The following is a 20,141-nucleotide window of genomic DNA, read 5'->3' as shown; positions in this document are numbered from 1 at the left end:
ATGATATCTAAAATAAGTCATAAGCTCAAAAATGAGCATAATATGGGTCAAAATGACCAATCTTTATGCAATAAGTCTCTCATGAAAGAAACATACTAATGCACTAATGACCACAGACAAGGCCAACTAATGATACTTGCATCAATCTTGCATCAATCACGTGGATATAGACAGTCCACTTAATGAATCATCCGACTGCGAGTTAATGGGCTGCAGCACCATAACTTACATGACTCACGATCTAAGCAATGAAGTATGCAAATCATTATCACATTAATATATGAAAGTAAAGTAAAAAGAGAGACATGCTGATCAAATTAGAATTATCATGATCAAAAGAATGGATTATGAGGATAGAACAACATATTGCCTTCAAATTGGATCAAATCGTCTGAATTTGGAGAGAAAACTCCAATAATAACATCGTCTTCATTGAGGAAAAAAAATGGAACAACATGGAGGGAAACTCCATAAAAATATTATCTTATCAAAATGGAACAGATAGGATCAAATGGAGGGAAATTCCATATAAAATGAGTGCATACCAATATAGGATGGAGGGATGCTCCATGGGCCAAATAAGGAAACTATGTATTAGTTATACTGAGGGGACCTACATAGTTATCCTTGAAAAAATTTGCTCCCTATGCAACTCAAAACAAATATCATATAAATCATGCATATCAATGGTATAAAACCATAAAGTGCCAAATTGGGCATAGAATAATGCTATAAAAGCATAAAAGTGCAGCTATGGGCACATCAAAATATCAAAATGAAGGCAAATGTGTAAGATTACTCATAATCCAATTAAGTAAAATGTTTTAAGGAAGATCAACTAAATATAGATATCAGGTATAAAACTCCATTACGGGTAAACATGGATATGAAAATTATAATAGCTAGTATATTTGTCTTGGTATATATGTGTGCACCCATATATACTTGAATAAAATTTGTTTATGTACAATTTGTTACAACTAACCCTGCAAAAAAGGTTAGTAAATAATGATAGAGTTCAGATCTGGCAGATAAGAATATACTAAAAAGAGTGAAAAACTTTTCTAAAAAAAGCTTGAAAGAAAAAATATTACACTTGTCTGATAGTGAATGATTACCTGCCAAAAATAGGTTGACAAGAGGCAATAATAAAAATAAATGATGCCTCTGTCAAGAGCTAAAAAAAGAAAAAGAATCTTGCATGAAAGGACAAGAAAACATTACTAAAAATAACAGATTTCAGGAAAAGACTGATGAATCCAAATAAAATCATAGCTACCCATGTGGCTCTTTCATCGACCGCTTCATTTCTATTAATTTTGCTTAGCCATGGTCGCAAATTAAATGCGTGTTAGACTAGGCCCTCTTTACGTGTCTGCTGCCACACATTTCCAATATAGGTGGCTCGAAAACATTCATTTCAATCCAAATTTTTTTGTCTTTTGTCTGAGCGGAGGGGTTTGGACCTTGCAAGCAATAGGCATGGCAGCAACACGAGTCAACACCTTGGTGCCGTTCACATCGCCCAGGGCAAGGCTTCTGTTGGAGTCAATCCCGGCCTTGAAGATGCTCCCTGTGCGGATGTACACACTGTAAACGCAGGTCTGCGCATTATCAGATCCGTGTGCTGTAATGGCGGCCACTGCCAGGAACAATGCAAAGCCTAAAGCTGTCACTTTAGAGGCCATTGTGATGTTCATTTCTGTACTACAGACTAAAAAAAAGAAAGGAAAAACTATAGATAATGCTCAGACAAAATTTCACAAAACACGAGCCCAAAAATAAGAAACAGCCCACTATCAACGCTGAAATAAAATTATTTAAAACCTTAGATCGTCAGCGCACCAGAAACCCCAAAACTCACATAATCTCAGCAGCAGCGGCGGAAGAAGAGGCACAGCGATTGGAAGAAAAAGAAAGCTGATATGGTGGCGCATCGGTAGCTAGCCACTGATTAACAGGGAAGTTTTTCTAGTCACAAGAAATGTGAGGCCCAGTTGAGGTGACCTCCACATAATTACAGTACCATCCGTGGTGTGAACCCATGCCATCAGAGAGAAGATCAATGCTGCAGATCGGGCCATTAAGGCAAGCTCCCCGCCCGCTGAAAATGTCCAGATTTCCCATCTCGAAGTAGTCGTAAATAAGGATTTATAAAGAGTAGTGAAGAGAATCAGTACTGCAGCTTCCTCAGGAAGAGAAAAAAAATATTCAAGGAATCTCCATTCTATACTAAAATGTAGATCGGCTCAAAGACAAATCGTCTAAATGGATACAAAGATCCATATTTCCAGATCAAAGTTACCTAGTTTTGAAAATTATAAAGCCCCTTAATTCAAGGGGCTTGAAGGTAGATTTGTGGATGTCTTCTTACACATCACCACTCAGGGTTTGAATCGATGGTGAGAGCATTAACTCGTTATAGAGAGAATGAAAGCTCAGCACGAGCCTCATTAAAACTCTTTTTTCAGGCAGGATAATGAAAAGCATAAGATGGAAAACATGGCAAACAAAGAAGCCATGAGAATTTGTAAAAAAAATTGCACATACAAATGCCATCCTCATACAAAAAAACGAGGATAGACAAGACAGATATCAAGAGAGCATAGAGTGGCTTAAAATGAAAACCCTTTGGCGGCAAGTCTTCCAAAGGGGGTTAGATGAAAACTAATATAAAATAAGAAGTAACCTACACAAATTAGAGCAGACAGAAGTTAATCAGGTTTGGCGGTCAACCAGCCAAACCCAAAAATAATTCAATTTCTTCCATCTTAAAAGGATTAAAGAAGAAATTAGTGAAATCTCTCTCAAGAGTCTCCTTCGAATCGTACCTTCATGCAAACACTCAAAACAAAGATTAAACAGCTCTGATACCATGTTAGAAATGGAAAAAGAAATCTGTAAATAAACAATACCAGGAAAGAATCTAAGTGAGTAAATGCATGAAGAGATATTACCATAAAATAGGAGAGAGAAAGCTTCAAGCTCCAACACCATGAGACAAGATATTTGGAAAGGGGAAAGCAAAGAAAACCCCTTGTGACATTATGAATGAGGCATGAAAAGCCTAAGAAGGAAGAGAGAGAGATAGAGAGCAATGCTCATACAATAATAGAGAAGAGGAAGAAACCTCATTGTTGTTTGTGAGAGAAGAGGGTCATCTCTTAAATAGAGATGAGAGAGAGGAGTTAGAATATAACTCCCATGTCTATGAATGCCACCATTCATATGTGTGTGAGGCCAAGTGTGAGATTCCTCTTAAGGAGGAATAATCTAAAATTAGAAATTACAATATATATTTGTCCTCACATATTCCACTAGATGACAAAATAAGATGTAGTGGAAAAAGGACAAAAAAGAAATATATTAGGATAGCTTGGCTTATATCCTAATATATTACAACAATAAATAAAGAAGGTCTAACCTTGGTTTATAAATACACCAAGGAAAGATTACAACTTCTAACAAAACCTAATTTTGGTACTTAGTGAATATCATATGGTGATATTCTAGAAGACCAATACTCATTATATCGAATGCGATGTCAAATGGTGAAAATATTCGAAGATATCCTTAAAATTATTATTTGTAATATAATGTTGAATTAATATTTATTTTTATGTGTTTATCCTTCTAAGCTAAGAGGGAGTGTTGATGTTTGATAACTTCAATATATATATATATATATATATATATATATATATATATATATATATATATATATATATATATATAAAATATATATATATATATATATATATATATATATATATATATATATATATAGATACATATGTATATGTATATACATATATATATACATATAGATATGTATATACATATGTATATGTATATACATATATATATACATATATATACATACATATATATATACATATATATACATACATATATATATACATATACATACATATATATACATATACATACATATATATATACATATACATATATATATATATATATATATATATATACATACATATATATATATCTATATACATACATACATACATACATACATACATACATACATACATACATACATACATACATACATACATACATACATACATATATATATATATATATATATATATATATATATATATGAGGATGTTGCATTTGGAACACACATACCTAATAAGGCAATGCTTAATTCATTTGTATTAGATCCATTCAAATTTAACTTCATTATCTATAATTTTAGAAGCAAATACAATGAAATAGATACCTAAGAAACCTACATAGAGGCCTAAGGTAAAAGATTCATAAATCCAAATTCCTTGCCCCAAATGGCAATCCAGATGTTTTGGAGCAATTATATTGCTAGAAGAAAAAAAGATGGAAATAAATTTTTACTGGTAAAAGCTTTTAACAAGTCGCCATTTGAAATGGAGTGTTAAATTACAATTTAAACTATATTAAAGAAGATTTAACCCACTAAAGTTTACCATCAGTAATTAAATTGGACTTTTCCTAATTAAAATTTTGAAAATTAATTTTCCAACTCACCTATATTGGGGAGAGTCAAAAAAAGAATCAATAAATAGCCTTACATAAAAAATAAATAGACCAAAATAATTGAACTATAGAATAAACAAATAGACTTCAAAATTACACATATCTGATATTTGGTAGGGGTCATTGCCCTACTATTCTATGGGGCCTGCAAGGCTCACTAGGTGGCCCTACCTTATTCTATGCTCCCTACTATTTGTGAAGGGGGCTTTCATGGGGAAGGATAGCCAGGATTGTTGGATGGGTGGTAACTCTAGGGCCAAACAATTCGGTCAACTTGACCCGAGCTGCTATTTATGTTCATCTTTTAAAATGATACATATCTAATAGATTTAAAATAGAAAAAAAAAATTATCTAATGGATGCAATGCCATGGAAAGTATATTTGATTTTAATTATGCATGTATAAAAATATGATTAGTCTTGAAAAAAAAATTAATGCATCATTATAAGTTTTTAAAGTATATATTTTATCTTAATAATACATGTAAAGAAATATATTTATAATTAGTATTGAAAAGTATTCCACACATTAACTAATATCTTTTGGTACATATTTGACTTCAATAACACATGCATAGAAAATATATGTTTAACTTTAAAAAGTATTTAAAAGTATCCACTAAAAGAATAATTTAATGTTGACAAAAAATCATTATAATTCTCACAAAGACTTGAGAAGTATTCAATATACACAACAAAAAAAGATGTTAGAAAAAAAAATGTTTCGCCAATTTTAATATCATTGTAAAGATCTAAAAGAAATAATATAATTATAGATAGTTTATATAAAACTTATTTTAAATAGTTAGTTAATCATATAACTAAATATAAAATATTTTTAAAAATCAAATCTAAATTCTAAACAAAAACGTAAAATAAAGAGCTTAGGCAAGTCCTTTTAATTTTTGGTCTTTAATCCATGTCAATTGGCATGGCTTTCATATCGACAACGTCACTTTCAAAAATAGTTGATTTCAGTGTTGCATAGGCATCTAGGGATGAGGCTGATTTTTGGCCATGTAATCAATGTCCGTTTGTGAACATCAAAACCATTCAACAACTAAAATCCTAAAACCTTAACAAAATAGAGACAAGGTGACTCGTACCATTGATGTTTGTTCAGTAGTTAACAAATAGACCAAATTTCATTCATGCCTTGATATTAAAAAACTTTACAAAAGTACTTTAGAAACATCATTTTTTCTAGCAAACATTACAACACTTCAAATAAATGAACCTATTAGCCACAAGATAAATCATGGGTGCCTATATATATAGAATATTACAAAGGGCACAGTTGATCTGCTTTGTCATGCTGTTTTTATGGATTCAACCTTCAAAAAGTTGATAGATAAAATTATCCATCAAATGAAAGCATGCATATCTCCATTTAATGTAGAAGCACAACACTGCAATCACAATACCAAATCCAACTCCATAACTTAATCCCAATCCCACTGCCCACCATCGATTCTCCATTGTATCTTTGTTGCTACTAACTGTACTCTTATTCCATTCTGCTTGATGCTCTCTGCAACCTAAACCACAACCCAGTGTCATATTTTCAAGGGGAAACCCATGAAGGTTGGGGTTTCCTAAAAAGGAGGAAGCTTCAAACGTTGCAAATTGTTTTCCTTGTGGTATTAATCCTGACAACATGTTGTTAGAGAGATTCAATACTTCAAGGAAGGTGAGATTTGAAAATTCAAAAGGAATTTTTCCTGACAACTTGTTATTTGAAAGATCTAGAGACTCTAAATGAGCCATTTTTACCAAGGATTCAGGAATTGAACCACATAGCTGATTATTTGAGAAGTTGAGAGAAATTAAACCTTGGAGGACTCCCAATGCTGGAGGAATATTGCCTGAGAGGTTGTTATGTGAGAGATCCATGAACTTGTCTGCATAGATTATCTTCTGGTATGTTTGAACTGTTCCTTTTATCCAAATTGTTACTTCATCCTCGAAACTTGGTTCATAAGGAGAGTCCATATAGGTTGTAATTATGCCATAACCGTAGCTAAGTCGTTCATCAATACTTTGAGATTGATTGATCATAGCATATAGTTTGCTTAGATCTTGAGGGATACTTTCTGATAAACAATTACTTGATAAATCTAGAATTCGGAGATTCTGCAACCTCATAAGTTGGGATGGAATTTTACCCTTGAAATTATTAGAAGTTAAGCTCAAAATTTTCAAATCTTTCAGCTTTTCAATCCAAACAGGAATTTTACCTTCAAATTTATTATTTCCCAAGTCAAATATTTGGAGATCTGTGCAATTTGAAATGGACAGAGGAATATTACCTTGAAGCCTATTGCCATTGAGATTTAGTGCCCGAAGACCTGTGAGATTTCCAAACTCCTCTCGAATCTCCCCTTCCAACTCATTCTGAGCCAATTTTAAAGCTACTAATTGAGAACACGACCCGATAGTTGCAGGGATCATGCCCGTCAGCTTGTTATTTGACAAGTCCAAAATGCCCACTCTATCTGAATTTGTGCAAGTAGAACTTGGAATTTCTCCGGAGAGGTTATTTCCTGACAATGATAGAAAGATCGATCCCTCATCTGGAGGTCTAATGTTTGGAATAGAGCCGTTAAACATATTATCTGAAAGATCTAATATGTATGAAACAAAATCCAGAGTAGGAAGTGTGCCATACAATCTATTCCCTTGCAAATCCACCACAGAAAACGGATGAGATATCTGCCAGGGTAGAGAACCTTCCAGTTTGTTGTCTGGAAGAATGAGCATATCAAGATTAGGAAGATCCCACAGCCATGAAGGAATATTTCCCATGATGTTGTTACCTGAGAGATCCAGTTCTCCCAATTGATATTGTTGTGACAAGAATGAAGGAAAAGCACCTTCTATATTGCAAGACCTCAATGCCAAGTACTCCAAATGGTCAAACTGTGGAATCCAACTTGCAGATATAGTAATAGATAACTGATTTTCAGAAAGGTCCAATCCTCGTAAGCGAGTCAGATTGTCGAGCATCTGAAGTGAAATGTTGCCTCTTAATCTGTTGGAAGCAAGCGACAACACTTCTAAACTGGCCATCTTCAAAAGAGAATCTGGAATTGTTCCTGACAGCTGGTTACGGTCCAGATGTAGCTCACTTAATGTCGAAAGCTCACATAGAGAGGAAGGAATCTGACCAGTGAGATGGTTGTAACCAAGGTCCAGATGTGCAAGGGATGAAAGGCTTTCAAAAGAGGATGGCATAGTTCCCTCCAAATTGCATTGAGAAAGAGATAGGACAACAAGTGAGTTGGAATGGCCTAAAATGAAAGAAAGGTTTCCCTTCAAGTCATTATTACCACTAAGGTCAAGATTTCTCAATTTCGAATGGGGCATGAAATTGGAAGGGATGGGACCATTGAAACCACAGTAGGAGAGATCAAGTGAAACCAACGAAGACACATTCTCAAGCCAAGAGGGCAGTACAAGCGGGAATGAATTGAAGTCTAAATGCAGATGGGATAAAGAGGTGAGGTTTGATAGATCTGGAATATTACCTGACAGACCACAGTCAGATAGGTGAAACTGGGTGAGATTGTGAAGACCGCTGAGGGCCTCACCCCAGTGCTCCGAGTCTATTGTCAGGTTCACTGAGTCCATTCCCAGGAATTCTAGGCTTCTCAGACCTCTGGCCCATACAACAAACTTACCACCATTCAAGTAATTAGATTGCCACTGATTATCTGATGTTTTAGAGTTCCAGAAATTATCTGAAAGATCCAGATGACGCAAGCTTGACATATTTCCCAACTCTAGAGGAACTTCACCGCCAAATCCAGCAAATGACAAGCTAAGAAATGAAAGCCTCTTCAGTTTTGAGAACTGTGGAGGAATAGAAATAGCTTGAAAGTCATTACGGCTAAAATCCAAGTGCTGCAGATGCTGCAGATCAAACAGCGATGGATGAATCTCACCACTCAACTGATCCTGGGTGTCAGCATAACTGCTGAGATCAAGGGTAATGACATGGGATGTATGATAATCGCAGCCAACGCCCTCCCACTGGCAACAATTGAATCCACGCCAAGAGGATAACTGGCCAGAGGAAAGATTAAGGCCACCCTTGAAATCTAACAGAGAACTTCTCTCATCTTCGATACATGCTGTTGAAATTGACAAAAAGCTTTGTAGCACTATTATCCATAATAGCAAACATCCATAGCGCACAGATGTCTTAAACGAAAGAGGGAACATTGTGTTCCTATTTCTGCGACTGCTGAGTTTCTAATTTACTCGAGGGAACGTGTGAATTATACAATTCCTACCACGATTGGCTTTAAATAACAGAAATACTAACCTCGGCGATTACTGCGTTGCTTCTAATTTCATTTCCATTTTCTACTTAACTACGTTTGCCGTGTTGTATTTATTTGCCGCGTTGTATTTATGATCGTATATTGAAAATTGCTTCTTGACCTTTGACAAAATTTCTGTCTCTACCCTCCGACACTCATTTTCTAAACACGCCGTTGACGATGGGGGAGTGGCCCATATCTACACGGCGGTCCCTCTTCTGAGTACCATATTGCTAATGTTTTCTTCTTTATATTAACCTTAGAAACATTTTTTGCACACTACCAAACTTTTGTTTGCGAAAAATATTTGATGTAATATATATATAAGAAATATGATTATTCTTAACAAATAATTTTATATTTGATTTCAATAATTATATAAATACTATGTTTAGAATTAAAACATATTTTATATATTAAAATGTTTTTTCTCTAGCACATATTTGATTTTAATTATATGTATAGAAAATATAATTAGTCTTCCAAACATTATCGAACATTTTTCCAACACATGTTTGAGAAATTATATGGACCAAACATAATTATTTTTTGTTTAAAAAGAAAATTCACCTATTTTATCACATATTTTTCCAACAGATTCAATTGAATATGATGAACAAATCTAGTTAGCCTACAAATATTTTCTATGGTCTATAATTGTAAAAAAACTTAGTGTTGACAAAATAAATTACATATACTTCACAAAGAGACTTGAAAACTATTCTATACATAGAGAATAATAGAAAGATATTAATATGTCATTACTTAAATAATTTCATTCTACCTCTTTTTATCACCTAAATAAAGATAGTAAAGCTACTTCTAAAAGTCTTAAAGAACACTACTACACCATTAAAACAACTAATCATTTAGAATATCATTTATATTTCTTCTTGTTCTTCAACTTCTTTCCTCCAATAGCTGCTGAAAATAATTCTCTACATGCTTACCTATGTAAGATTACAAGAAATGAGGTATAACAAGACAACCACATTCTCTTTCTTCTATTTAGGTTATATCAAAAGATTGAAGTTTTTTTTTTTTTTTTCTCTCTCTCCAGTAAATTGACAAACATAAAGTTCATATCTCTTAATTATAGTGTAATGAAATACTTATATGATCTTTTAATATTTGAATATCCTTTAGAAAAAAAATCCAATATAAATATCATAAGGCATGTTATATATTTTATTCAATTTCTCAACTTAGATTATGCATTTTTCAATCATTGAAATAAGAGAGACTCAACAATACTAACTTAGAATGCTTTTTAATTGATGAAATTTTTTATTTAATTTTTAATTAGGTCTGATATTAGAACTTTGATGTATTTTACTCAAAAACATCAAAGACAATGATAATAGTTATTAGACAAACAAAAATGGTCTTACTATCCTACATTTATATTAGAATATATTCTTTTAAAAGTTTGATTTGAATATTTGTCTAATACAATTTTAAAAATACAAGTCAAATAAAAAATTTAAGATTTATCAATTAATTGTTAGAAACCCAAAAGTTAACATCTATTAAAAATTAAATTTACAAATTGCACCAATATAAAAAGTATTTTTTATCATGAATTGAATGAGCGTCTTTTTTTTATTCAATACTAAATTGCAAACAAATGGTATTTGAAATAAAAAAAGAAGAGGAATGAGAAGAGTCATCCAAGGGCATCAATGCATTGTTTCGTAGTTTGGAAAAAGGGGGGAAAAAACTTTGTACATGCATCACTTACCCTCTTTTGAAATTTTTTATATATCAAATTCTCTTTTTTCATGAAATTGCTTATGAATTAATTTAGAATGTCTGAAGTCTTTTAACTTTGAGGGTTGGTTCGGCGTCTAGGGACAAAAGGTGCAGGCCACCACATGACCATCACCATCAGGGAGACTTTAGTTTTGTAAGTAAATGTTAGTAGCAACATCAGCGGGATCGATAATTCTATGGAATAATTGACTTGACTCAATAGTCTGAGTGAGGAGGTCTTTGACAGCACTTTGTACCAACTACTCTTCACCAGAAAAGTAAAGGCGCAATAAAATGTCTTACATAATGCAATACATACATATTACATCGTAAAAATATGGTAAACGCGAAAAGACATAATGCAATACATACATATTACATACCATCCAAAATTAGTGCATGAGAATTGGCCAACCATGAAACGGAGGTTGACGACGGTGTTGACTCTTATTTTTTCCTTAAATTTCTGCCCGCCCGAGATATTGGTTTCGAAATTTCTATTTAATCTTTGTTTGGTTTACACTGTCATGACTTTTGTATATGAACTTTTTATAGTATTTTGAATTTTTTATATTTCACTTTTTTATAATTTGTAAAAACGTGTAAATAATATTGAAGATATTTTTAGATTATATTATAATTTCATTTATATAAGTTTTTGTACTTGTTATTTAGTTATATTAAAAAAGGTTTGATATGGATAAATATATATTTTTTTAATAATTTATGATAATTATTGTTTGTATTGATATACATTTTTTTTTTGATGAATAGTCCTTCCTTAACAATAATTAATATACTAAGATTACAATTCATAAAAAAGGTGGGGGATACAAGATCACCCTGCGAGAGTTCATATGGCCGAAGCCAGAATCATAAACTATTCATAAAAAAAAAAACATAGAAAGCAACCTCAAGCGGCTAAAGCAGTGCCTGCTGATGGTGGTGGCTCATCACGATCACGAAAACCCCAATCATCTTTGGGATTGGGGAGCAGGCTAGGAATGGTCCAACCGTCATTGATAGTAGCAAGAGGAGAATCAGTGGCCTGGTCAGCATCTTTTAACTCTGGCTGCGAAGGCAAAATTGCCAGGTCCAGGCGAGTTCATTTCCTTATTATTATTCATCTATATTGTAGAAAAAATATTATTATTGTATGTGTGTGTGTGTCTATATATATATATATATGAATTGATATTTTCTTATTAAATGTGATTTTATTTTTAATTTACAAATTGGTTTTACTCATAGCTTTAAATATTAAAGTTCAAAATTTTGTTTTTTAATATATTTGGTACAATTATTTTTATTTGAATATTTTATTTGAAGTACAATTATAATTTTAAAAAATTAATTAATTAAATTTTTGACCAATTTGTATCTATCAATCTTTAGTCTACAATTATGTTCATATTATTTAAAGCATATTCTCAAGGTGCATGTTTTACCAAAATATAAATTTTAACAATTAATTTATTTTTTAACTTTTTAATGGATGTTAAATAATTATAGAGAGAAGGGGAGATAGAGAGGTGATTGGAAAGAGAATGGGCTAATGGAATGGGAGAGCGAGTTATAGAGGGAGGGAGAGAACTATAGGGGGAGAAAATAGAGAGGCAAGAAGCTTGGTTTGGGGGGGGGGGAGATGAGACACCTAGATGAGAAAGACATGTGATATATATGGAGGGGTCTAATAAGAGGTGTTTTGATAGCCAACCTTTAAATGTACATAACATTAAATCAAATCTAAAAATTACATCTTATGTACTATGGTGTAAGTTTGTCTTGGTTGAGAAACATAATGTGTAGATCTACCTAGAACTTAATAATTGTAATGAAATCTTTTTGAGGTATTCACACCTACTTAAAGAGAGTAGATTTAATATACATTTTACCAACCACTGCATCTCTCTCTCTCTCTCTCTCTCTCTCTCTCTCTCTCTCTCTCTCTCTCTCTCTCTCTCTCACACACACACACACACACACACACACACAAACAAATCAAAAAAAATACATATACCCCTATGTGAGTGCTCGTGCTCGCATGGACACATGTCTCCATATCCATATTTTTCTCTTAATATTTATTGTTTGTCCCCTTTTGTCTCTTTATATATCTATAATTATTTATTCATTTCTCTACCTAGTAATGAACTAGTTTATACCTCTATTCATGTCTCCCTTCCCACTATCTCTATATCTATATCAATCTATATCTTACAATTTATTTATCTTTGTCTCTCCATCCCCCTTTCTTCTACATCCTTCTATATACTTAGGGTTTAAAGAATATATATTGGGGTTTATAATTAGAGAGAATTTAGTGAAGATGGTCAAGCATATAGGGCTTAAAGAACCTAATGCTAAGAGAATATTGTAGGATTTAAGATTTAACTTTTAGTGATTCATGATTTCATCTTGGAGAGGGATAAAGTGACAGTAGGGGGAGAAAAAAAAGGAAGGGATAGGAAGGAAGGAAGTGCATTTAGGATTAAGGGTTTACGGCTTTGGTTTTAGAGTTAGAGAAGAGGGAAGAAGAAGAAGAAGAGGGAGGAAATGAGTAGAAAGAGGGGAGGAAAGATAAAGTTAGAGGAATATGGGGGAGAAAGGAGAGAGTATGTGAGAGGAAAAGAGAGAGGTAGGAAGGTGGAGGGGAGAACTTGAGACTTAGTGGGGCCTATCATTTTTCACCTCCCTCACTCTCTCTCATTTTTCATTCTCTCCTTCTTCCCCACCTTTATGCTCTATCTATCCATATCTGCCTCTCCTTCACTCTCTTACTCATACCCATTACCTTGATTCTCTCACTCTTATTCCTCTATCTCTCCCTCACCCAATTTATTTATATCTAATTATGTGTAGCTCTCTTATTTAAAACTGTAAGGCCCCTTCCCTTTTACCTTATTATAAATCTTAATAACATGAATATGGTTAGATCTAGGAGGAATAAAGGAGATAAGATGCTATTTTCTGTCTCTTGTGAATTATACACTATTACTGCACACCTTATGATAGAATGATGGTAAGAAGGTCTTGGAATCTAGGTATGCCTTGAATTATAATGAACTTGAAATCTTATTGAGACTGATGTATATTGTACCCATTGTTGTGCTAAGTATCATGTTCAAATCTCATTAGGTTGATAAGTTAAGACCCTATGGAATAAAATATTGAGGTGTCATAACTTAGAAAACTATGTCAATGGGTCCCTGATATTTGATGGTCTATTAGGATAATTAAATTAGATGGATAGTGTGGAAAGATGAATTGACACACACTCTTGTGAATAATATTAATAGTCAAAAGATGAAAATTGTTATCAAACTTGGATAAAGGTCTACAAAAAAGAACATGATATCATTTAATGTGATACGTCAATTTGGTGGATATCTTGGTATTTCTAAGGAAACACTTTATGAACCAATAAAGTATAATTGATTTATTCTAAGATTGAATTCTGAAACTATGTGACATGACTATGCAAACATCCTGTCTACCTAACATAATTTATACACTTTATAATTATCTCATAATGATAACATGATATTGATAATATTTAACTAAATCAAAGGATATTAGTTGAGATGTTTTTATTTTGATGATTTTGACCTAAAATATGTATTTGGAACTAATTTTCATGTTGACTAATTCAATAGTATAGATTCAATATCCCATCATTATGATAGGAAATGAATTTTGATTAGATATTGATGTTGATATGTAGATTTTGACATATTAATGTTTTGAATGATTTTTATATGAAAATGATTAGAGAAAGAAAGGATAACTATGAAAATTTGAATATGTTGATTTTTGAAATGTAAAAATTGTCATGCATCTATAAACATGTTTTTTATATGATTTTCATTGGACAACTAATGCTTGAGTTAAGTGTGTAGGCAATTGAACCGTGGAATTTAATTGGGGAAACAAGCTCCAAACTTATGTGAACATGAGTTAGCCAAGGCAAATCTTGGAAGATTCAAAAGCCTTGCTATGATGTGTTTCATTTTGTAAATGTAAGCTTGCATGTGTGTGGTGGATTTAAATTCATGAGTAACTAGGGACATGTCATTATGATGTGTAACGTGTTTAAATGTGTCACTTGACACTTGTAGTTGTTTATATGTTGGTGACATGTCACCTAGGGTTCTAGTCATGGTTATACTTAACCTTAAACTAATTACCTTTCATAAGATTAAGTAAATCCACTTGGAGAAAAGATAGGATAGGTCACCATCAAGGAAAATACGAATTCAAACTTGACAAGGATTTTAGAGGGTCAATAGGTGGTCCCAAAGTGCCATTTTTGTGAAAATAAGCTACCCATATGTTAGCATAACATGTTAGGGGCCTAAATTTGACCATTTTATTGCTTATCTAGTGCAGAGGACTCTATAACCAATACATTCTTCCACTAATTCGAAAATTGAGTTGTCCCATCAGTTCAACCCCATCTTTGGTCTTAGTCAAAAGTAACAAATTTGGTAAGGAAAAAGTTGTAAGAGATAGTGGCTTGATGTTTTTTCCAAAAGGAGGTACTGGGAGATTCTTCTTTTAGTGGTCTTGGACAAATTAGTGGGGTGTTCACCTACTCTCTAAGTTTAGATACAATTAGGGATTGGAGAGGGAGCTCAGGAAAAGGGAGCTCTTCAACAACTCTCCTTTTCATTAGCTTGGAAAAAGGTTGGTGCCCATTCCATGATCCTCATTGCACTTGTTCATTGTGTGGAATACCTGTTCATATTGTGAATGGAAATATGTATGGTATGTGGTGTTGTATTTGTTGCTATGTGTAAATGTTGTGATGAATTTCTTTTTCTTTTTCTCTTGATTTTGTGTATAAAATTTTGCATGGGAGTGAACGCTTCACTCACCATTGGGAGGGAAGAGATGCCTTAGGTGAAGAGCTTAGTTGGGCTCAACATTGAAGTTGAGAGATTTTCCTTTTGGAGAGGGTTTTTTTATTCATGGAGTATGGGCTCCATTCAATCCATATGCCTTGTTTGATAGCCTTGAAGAGGCATTTGTATTATGGGAGGTATAAGAGTATTGAGGTGATAAGGATGATGTTTTTTGATAGCCTTGAAGAGGCATTGTGCATTTGCAAAGGTATATGTGTATATGGATATGAAATTCTCCTCTTTGGAGAGCCCACCTTCACCCATTATTTCATGATTCCAATGGTGAATCATTGTGTTAAACCTTGGAGGGTTGTAAATGTCTTGTGATATTGTGTTTGCATATATTATGAAATGTTTGAGTGCAGCCCCATTTGAGCCTTATTTTCCCTACTCGGTGGGTGGCTTCTTAGAAGCCTAGGATGGGAGGTGAGCTTCCATGGTTTTGGGTTTTATGTTCTCTTTTTTTTCAGGATTGGGAGAAAGGGATCCATGAAGGAATTAGGTTTTCTCCCTTGCATAGACAGAGTAAATGATATTTCAATATGTAATGTAATTGAAAGGAGCATTCTCCCTTCATGCCCTTGATGTAAGAGATTTGTGAGGACAAATTCCCATTGTTGTTTTGTTGTATTGTGTTGTAAAAACAGAAAACAAAAAATATTTCTCTCTCATGTATATTTGTGTGAGGAATGGCATCTTGAGGAAGAAAAGAAATTTTAGGTATTATCATATGTTTTCAAGTTGAAAGATTTAATAGACCATGCATTAGATGTATTAAAATGGAAGATATTAATTTATTAATTCTATGCTTGATCATGCTCCAATTCATTTTATGTTCCGAATAATTCTCCAGTGATTCCTAATGCATCTTAATCCACGTATTTAGATGGTCATGGAATGTGGGTTCATATAACTACCAATCCAATGTGTTACACATCATAGTTGAAATAAGAAGATGAATCACATTTCCTACATGAGAAAGCAAGCTTGTACACACATATTTAACTCTTTGTCTTTTGTATGATGATATGTAAATGAACTCAACTCTTATTATAGGCCATTTAAATATTCAATAGAATATTCTTTATAATATTTCAAATAGAGATCTCATATAGTAGTAATAGACAAAGGGTCTTACCAACTTTAAAATTGATAAGCCATGTTAAGGGAATGTACAAGTTACAAAGTTCATGTGACCACTCGTCAGGAAGGAAGGACAAGAATTTTTATTTTTTTATTTTTTTTAAAGCTCATGAATGGATAGGATGTGATGTGAGGAAGGGACAAAAACCAAATGAAAAAAAAAATATAAGCAAAAGATGAAAACTTGTGTAACACCCTTTATCCTTTTCCAAGGTGGGCGGCCATAGCTCCTAGCAAGCACACATAACAAAATAAATAAAATATAATACAAGAAGTAATAAATAAACTTAACCAAGTAGAATTTGACTTCCACTAGAATATAAAAGGTCCATGCAAAAATTATTAGGGAGAGAGGGGAAGTCACATGACTCCCACCTCCCCCACCTTTTGTCTCCTCCCTAGGTGCCTCCAAAGGCTGCCACCTACCATTGCAAACACTCCATACGTTCCTTGAGGAAAAATGAAAGAAGTTTGGGGATAATAAGGTAAGAGGAAGTTAGTATAGGTTAGAAAGGTAGTAAGCTTAGTTGGCATTAGGTGGAGGGATAGGTGTGTAGGAAGCAGATAAGAGGATGGTATTTTGGGGCTAGCACTTAGGAAGTAACTTGGTGTTAGTAGTTAAATTAGAGGGGTTAGTTATTAGTCAACAGATATTTTTTAATTGAGTATAGATATCACTGTATGTTTATATATATATAGTTTTCTTTTCCTTAAATCGTAAAAGATTTATTAGATAAGTAAAGTGGTGGGATGGTGTAGTTAGTGATCAACATTTACCTCTTTGTTACTAAGCTTTGTAAAATTAGTTTTAGTAAATCAGTGAGTGTTATTTAATTGTGAATAATATTACTAATTAGTTAACAAAAGTTTAACCAAATGGATAATGATTAGAAGATGATAAGTATGGATAATACTTAGTGTAATAATTTAGCAATTATTTAAAGTTTACTATTAAGCTTTAGTAATAGTCCTTTTAGAGAGAAAAGTTAGGAAATAAGTTAGAAAAGTGTCAGAGATTAAGCCGAGTTAGATGTAAACGGTTCAATTTTGAATATTTCATAGAAAAAGGTTGTTAATAGACATTAGTGATAATTCTAGAAGGTTTGTTTAATGATCAATTTTGTTCTTTTCTTACACGATGTAATTTAGTGAGGGAGGTAAAATGTGACTAGTATATGTTTGAATGCATTAATAAACATATTAGCTAGATAAGTATAGGGTACTTAATATTTTAGAGGGGTTACTTAATTGGTAGAATTTATTTAAAAGATAAGATGAAAGTGTAGAATAAAGTATGTTATATAGTGGCAATAGTCATACAGAAACATAAGGTTCATTATTATATTATCATTAATTAACCTATCCATCTATGTCAAATATTGAAATCATATGTAACACTAACATCGGAATTTGAATCACCTATTTGAAAATATGAAGTTTGGAATGGAAAAAGAAATGAATCAAGGTTGCCTCAAAATGTTGGAAACATATATATGTACTAGAATGAATATGATTATCTATCATCAATACATAGCCTTGATTAAGTTGTGAACCTATATAAGGAACTAATATTCCACATCTATGAATACAACATTGCTTCTAGGTTAGGTCATGGAATTAAAAGTGATGTCACTTATCAACACATGCACAACAAGGCCTTGGGGCAAGCCTATTCCCTAGAAATGATTATAATCTAGCCCATGTGCCATCACCTAAACTTCAATAAATGGTACGTATGACCTTCCATTAAGCTATCTATGTAGTGATACAAACATATCGAATGGGAGAACCATCTGACAATGTCACTGAACTATTCAATAACCTGGTTGCAATTTACACATGTCAACATGTGATACATTAATTTTAGCTTTATATATATATATATATATATATATATATATATATATATATATATATATATAGTTTTAAATGTGCTTGTGTTATTGCCTTGCAAATTTTGGGCATCACAAGCTCATTGCTCCCTCTCTCTATCTTGCATCATATATCCATCTATATTTTTCTTAATATCACTCTCCCTCCTCTCTTTAAATATATTTCCCTATATATCTCTATCATTCCATATATATCTTTATCTGTTTAGTATACCTATCTATCTCTTTATATCACCTTCTCTCCCACTCTACATGTCCCATTTTATATATCGAGATCTCTTTGGACATCTATCCACCCCCATATTGTCTCTTTTCATTTCTACCCATCTCTCACTCTCAATCTCCCCTCTCTATCTTCCTCCATCCCTTTGTCTCTCTCTCTTTATCTATACTTCTCTCCCTTGCCCTTCCCATAAATATTTATCTCCCTCTATTTTTTTTTCATATTTATTGCCTCTCCTTTTTCATCTCTCAATCTTTCTATTTGTATATGTCTATGTCTACTGATTTATGTTTTCATATTCCACTACCCATCTTTGCCTTCAACTACTCTCTATAATCTTTATCAATCTATATCTTTCCATTAACATTATTAGATTTCCACAATCCATTAATAATGAGAGCAATGTTTGTAGATTAAATTGTGTTAGTTTTTTTAGCATTAATGTTTCAGATCATACTACATGATCCATCATCAGGATGAGAGAATACTAGAATATGAAATATGCAGACCAAGAAACCTCAAGCAGTCCTAAAAGGAGGGGGAAGGAAGGGCACAACAACTAAGAAGACCAACAATAAAGACACAACCAAAAAGAGAAAAGGAAAATAATAAACAACAAGAAAGAGGCAAATGCAATACCATTAAATTTAAGAAAAAGAGTAAAAAAGGATCAATTAGATAATAGTGAAGGTGAAGAATATTTAAATAATAAGGATCAGTGTTAAAGAAGATTGTTGGAACAAAATACCAATAGAAAAAATACTATATATTGGACTCTTTGATGAAAGAGTTTAGGAAAGTCAGACTCTTTCATCAAAATACTATATATGAAAGAGTCTAGGAAAGTTAGACTCTTTCATAAAAGACTCCAACCATTTTGTCCAATTCATTCAGGACACCAAGTTGGAACATAGCTATATCTTGGTCAGTTTTGATGTGGTTTCCCTCTTCACCAAAGTCCCCATTCTTGAGTCCATCCATCTTGTCAAATGCAAGGTTGGGGATGAGATCGCGGAGTTGGTGGAGCTTTTTTTAAGGTCGACCTTCTTCTCTTTCCAAAATGTCTTCTATGAGCAAGTCAATGGAGTAGCCATGGGTTCGCCCCTCTCCCCTGTCATTGCCAACCTCTTCATGGAGCATTTTGAGGAGATGGCTATCCATTCCTTCCCCCTCAAACCCAAATGGTGGAAATGATACGTTGATGACATTAATGTTTCTTGGCCACACAGACATGAGAACCTTGAAAAGTTTCACTCTCACATCAACAATTTGGTCACCAACATTGCCTTCACGAAAGAGCTCGAGTCAGACCATTAGTTGCCATTCCTTGATGTCCTTCTTATCTGAAAGGCTGATG

The 20,141-nt window shown here is 33.0% G+C and overlaps 1 protein-coding gene across 1 annotated transcript; it reads right to left on the bottom strand.

Annotated features, from left to right (window-relative positions):
- Positions 1 to 5,716: 5,716 nt before the first annotated feature.
- On the bottom strand, positions 5,717 to 8,796 carry LOC149544362 (uncharacterized). Its single transcript, XM_089796393.1, has one exon. It carries the CDS (start codon positions 8,767 to 8,769, stop codon positions 5,875 to 5,877), a length of 2,895 nt encoding a protein of 964 aa, XP_089652519.1. The 5' UTR covers positions 8,770 to 8,796; the 3' UTR covers positions 5,717 to 5,874.
- Between the last annotated feature and the right edge of the window lie 11,345 nt (positions 8,797 to 20,141).

This window comes from Cupressus sempervirens, chromosome 8, assembly GCF_028749045.1.
Source record: "Cupressus sempervirens isolate cs-2001-9-10 chromosome 8, ASM2874904v1, whole genome shotgun sequence".
NCBI lineage: Eukaryota > Viridiplantae > Streptophyta > Pinopsida > Cupressales > Cupressaceae > Cupressus > Cupressus sempervirens.
This window is presented reverse-complemented; position numbering and strand designations above follow the sequence as displayed.